Raw genomic sequence first — 4,639 nt, forward strand, 5'->3', positions numbered from 1 at the left:
GTGTGAATCTTTAAGTGGTTGGGGTGACAGAAAGTTATCACGAATGACTCTAGGGGTGCTTTTTTAGTCTTTTCTTTCTTTAGCGGGGCAAGATAAAGTATATGGGAGATTATCTTTTATTTGACAATTATAGTTTGGTCAATTTAGAAAGTCCACAATGATGTCGCCTTTAACATAGTCACAAAATGAGCAAAAAAATATGGAGGAAACAAGTATTTTTATTCAGCCAGAAAATAGTTTCTAAGTAAATCTCGGCTGAAGTGTTGACACTTTCAACGAATCATTTCAGAACCCTATCCTCTACTTGCACACATAACAAATAGAGTGTATGCCTTAATTCTGAAGTAGGTTTGACATTTAATTTTTTGATGAGATCTGATCTATTGGGCAGTGGATCAGAGTTGAGAATTTACTTTTTGCCAATAAATTGACTCTTTAGTAGCTTGAGTTTTTGGAGAGAATCTCTTGTATAATTCGTGGTTGAATGGTTTTTTGTTCTTTGTTGTTTCTTCTTGTAAGTTTATTTTTTAACCCTCCTTATTCTTTATGTTTATCTCTGTTGATTTTCCACCATTTTTATGAGAAAAAGGAATATGCATAGACAATGTAAAATATTTTTACACTGTCAACCAATGAGACCCGTATATCCCACTACATCACACTTTTATTTTTAAAATACTATTATGATTTGGCAATATAAAATATTTTAATTGGATGTCTGTGTAATATTTCTTTACACCTATGGTAGAATACCTTTAACCTTTTTTTTATTATAGTATAAGTAAAAAAACAAGAAACAAAAGCGCACACATTTAGTTGGTAGTACAAAACTATAAATTAAGTTCATAATATAAAACTTTGAATTTTCAATCGATAAAAATGGCCGCCACACATATACAACGCACCTAAACTCTACTATTTATTTATATAAAATTGAATTCAATTAATTCTTTGAATAAAGGAAATTTCAGGTTTTTCACCAACTCTCTCTCCCACCCACTTCTTCACCAAACCCCTTCTTCTCCAACTCTCTTTCTCTTCTCATTTATATATCACACTAACTACCTCCATTGCGATTTCTTCATCACAATTCTGCATTCCTAATTCATATTCAATTATCCACCTTCCATGGCCAACACGCTACACAACACCACCACGCGTGGAATCTCTTTCCATGACCAATCTCGCCATGTCTCCAGATCCCTCTCTTTCTCCTCAAACCTTTCCACCACTTTTTTTCATTCACGGGTTTGCAGAACAGTGGATATGAACGCGGCAAAATGCGTTGTTGGGGTGGAGCAGAACAGAAGAGGGAGATTGGTAGTCAAGTCAAAAACCGATTTTGATGAATTGGGCGTTGATATTTCATTGAGTCCACGTGTCAATGCTGTGAAGCCTTCGAGGACTGTGGCTATAACTGATCAAGCTACTGCTCTCGTTCAAGCCGGTGTTCCTGTTATTCGCTTGGCGGCTGGTGAGCCTGATTTTGATACACCTGCTGTCATAGCTGAGGTCTTTTCTCTTTACATTCTCATTTTCATTGCGAAATTTCTGTTTTTTTTAAAATTGCAATAGACCCCTTTGAATTGGTATATTCAGGTATATCTGTTATCTAGTTGCATAAATTCTTATGAGACTATTTCAGAGAGTTTATGTTATAAGCACTTTTATCGTGCGCTTATTAAGTTGCTGACCCAAACGTGGCCTTAGTGTTATGTCTTGTATGGTAGTGTAGGCTGGGATTAATGCAATTCGTGAAGGACACACAAGGTATGCTCCTAATGCTGGATCGTTGGAATTGCGCCAAGCAATTTGTCATAAGCTTAAAGGTTAGTTTGATTGTGTTATATTATATGGTTTCATTTGGGTTGATTATATGAGATGTGGATTTTGATAATGTGACATATTTGATTGATTTTGCAGAGGAGAATGGGATTTCTTATACTCCTGATCAAGTTGTTATTAGTAACGGTGCTAAGCAGAGTATTGCTCAGGCCGTGCTTGCAGTTTGCTCACCAGGAGATGAGGTGTGTAAAGTGGTTTAGTTCATTATACTATTAGGATAAGTACTAGAAGAACTGCTCAATAGTTATGACTTATGATGAAACTGAAGTCTTTTGGGTTGGGTATAGGTGGATAGTTTAACTGGAACAAACTCATTTGAATTATTCAAATTCTTCTCATCTTGTCTTAATGAAAGCCTAGGAGAATCTTTGATGCATTAGAAATTTTCTGGTGACTGCTGTGCTTGCCTTTGGCTGCCGTCGTTGTAATAGGCTATTAGCATTCTACAATCTGTCTAAACTTTTTATTGTGTTATGATGGCTTTTATTTCTGATACGAATATTTCAGGTCATTATTCCAGCTCCATTTTGGGTTAGCTACCCAGAAATGGCAAGATTGGCTGATGCAACACCCGTTATTCTTCCAACGTCGATATCTGATGATTTCCTTCTAGATCCCAAGCTCCTTGAGTCCATAATTACTGAAAGGTCAAGACTGCTTATTCTTTGTTCGCCATCTAACCCGACAGGATCTGTATATCCTAAGAAATTACTTGAAGAGATAGCTCAAATTGTAGCAAAGCACCCTAGGCTTTTGGTAAAGTGATACTTCTCTGATGCATTCACAAGCGCTTCAATGTGTTTTGGATCGTACTTCCTCTTAAGATCTTAATAGCTGTTTTGTGCAGGTTATCTCTGATGAAATTTATGAACACATAATTTATGCACCAGCAACACATACAAGCTTTGCATCTTTACCGGGAATGTGGGACAGAACTCTAACTGTGAATGGATTTTCTAAGGTTAGTTCGTATGTCGTGTTCTCTTTCTGTTATAACTTATAATTGTATCTAGTGGTTCTTATCTGCTAATTAATACTATGCTGCATTTTATAGTATGATCATAAATTGCAAAATAAATATGAATGGTCTCCAAATCGGATCCTGATGCTTTTAAACTGCTTTACTGCAGGCCTTTGCAATGACTGGATGGCGGCTTGGATATATTGCTGGCCCAAAACATTTTATTGCAGCATGTGGAAAGATCCAAAGTCAGGTATGCTGACTCGCCACATTTGTCCGCTTTATTCTACTTGTCATCTTTTCTTGATTTCCTTTTGCTACAAGACACGCAACAGGTTATTAGGTTTAACCATATTCAGCATCTGAGAGGGAACTATAAAAGTCTTTTGAGCATTCATTTGGAATTAGTTTGAATACTTTTGTTATTTGATATGCAGTCTTTAGTAGCTAAAACATGTTTTATTGAACTCAGTTCACTTCAGGGGCCAGTAGTATATCTCAGAAGGCTGGAGTTGCGGCATTAGGACTAGGTTATGCTGGCGGAGAGGCTGTATCTATCATGGTGAAAGCGTTTAGAGAACGAAGGGATTACTTGGTTAAAAGTTTTAGAGAAATTGACGGTGTTAAAATATCCGAACCACAGGTGCAAATTCATCTAGTTTTTCACCCATTTCTTCAATAGTGATTCTCCGTGTTTTGGCCCTTTTTCATCTGCCATTCTACTCATGAATAAATACTTTCTTTTTCCTTGCAGGGAGCATTTTATTTATTCATTGACTTCAGCATCTATTATGGAAGAGAAGCTGAAGGATTTGGTAAAATTGAGGATTCTGAGTCCCTCTGTCGATATCTATTGGAAAAAGGCCAGGTATACTCAATGTCTTTCAAGATTTTAGCGATGTTTTGCTTCAGTTTGAAGTGAAGTGTCGGTGTTATATAGCTTATAACAATGTGTTTTGTCTACAGGTAGCACTAGTGCCAGGGAGTGCATTTGGAGACGATACTTGCATCCGAATCTCTTACGCAGCATCCCTTCCAACACTACAGGCAGCTGTAGAGAGAATTAAGAAAGCACTTATCTCTCTTACTTCTGCTGCATTTGTTTAGTGTTGTTGGTTTGTTTGTTGTAATTTGTGTATTTTATATTTGGGTTATTTGTGTAATATGTTTAGGCTTTGTCTGTTTTAACAAATAAAGTGATGCAACTGTGATTAATAGTTCAAGATTACAATAACAAAGTTGGTACATTTTCTTTTCTCTATTTTGTTTGTTACATTTCAGTGGATGAGCAAGGGAAAGGTGATACCAAGTAAAGAAAGAAGCATCCTGCTACAAACTGAAAATTGCATTTATTCTAGATTGAAATAAAAGTAGCATCCATTGAAGAACAATTTTGTTGAAAACACTTTTTAAGCACTAAATGAAATACTCTTAACCAAACACAAGCACTTAGTTAGCCAAGTTATTAATACTACTGCTTTATAGACAAAAAAGTATTAGGGTGGAGGAAATTAGTTGGAAAGTTGTTTCAAGTAGAATTAAATCCTATGGTGTGTTGAGTTGATTTCAAGAAAATGAGTTGATAAGAACTAACTATTAAGGTACAAGTGATTGGATTGTGAAAGTTTTGAAATATTGTATATTTTCAACTAAAATATTAGGCTTACATATTTTTGAACTTTTAGTCCTCATTTAAATTTTTTAGCCTTTTGATTTATGTATTAGACTTTTTTTTGGTATTTTTTTTCTTAATTCCCATCTATTTTTGTGTATGTAACACTGAAAATAGTGACGTGATTCAGATTACGTGGCACCACATTATTAGTTGTGTTA

The 4,639-nt window shown here is 35.5% G+C and overlaps 1 protein-coding gene across 1 annotated transcript; it reads left to right on the forward strand.

Annotated features, from left to right (window-relative positions):
* The first annotated feature begins 945 nt into the window (after positions 1-945).
* On the forward strand, positions 946-4,067 carry LOC127101572 (bifunctional aspartate aminotransferase and glutamate/aspartate-prephenate aminotransferase). The gene is made up of 9 exons (XM_051039024.1): positions 946-1,512; positions 1,736-1,829; positions 1,924-2,027; positions 2,353-2,601; positions 2,693-2,806; positions 2,976-3,059; positions 3,279-3,449; positions 3,561-3,674; positions 3,773-4,067. Exons 1-9 carry the CDS (start codon positions 1,129-1,131, stop codon positions 3,911-3,913), a joined length of 1,455 nt encoding a protein of 484 aa, XP_050894981.1. The 5' UTR covers positions 946-1,128; the 3' UTR covers positions 3,914-4,067.
* Positions 4,068-4,639: the final 572 nt, after the last annotated feature.

This window comes from Lathyrus oleraceus, chromosome 7 (assembly GCF_024323335.1).
Source record: "Lathyrus oleraceus cultivar Zhongwan6 chromosome 7, CAAS_Psat_ZW6_1.0, whole genome shotgun sequence".
NCBI lineage: Eukaryota > Viridiplantae > Streptophyta > Magnoliopsida > Fabales > Fabaceae > Lathyrus > Lathyrus oleraceus.

What these genes read in the sequence shown, in the direction of transcription:
- LOC127101572 (XM_051039024.1), top strand. Translation starts at nt 1,129, where the DNA reads ATGGCCAACACGCTACACAACACCACCACGCGTGGAATCTCTTTCCAT. An exon ending in CACCTGCTGTCATAGCTGAG is followed by an intron (nt 1,513 to 1,735) that starts GTCTTTTCTCTT and finishes ATGGTAGTGTAG; the next exon opens with GCTGGGATTAATGCAATTCG. An exon ending in GTGGAAAGATCCAAAGTCAG is followed by an intron (nt 3,060 to 3,278) that starts GTATGCTGACTC and finishes TATTGAACTCAG; the next exon opens with TTCACTTCAGGGGCCAGTAG.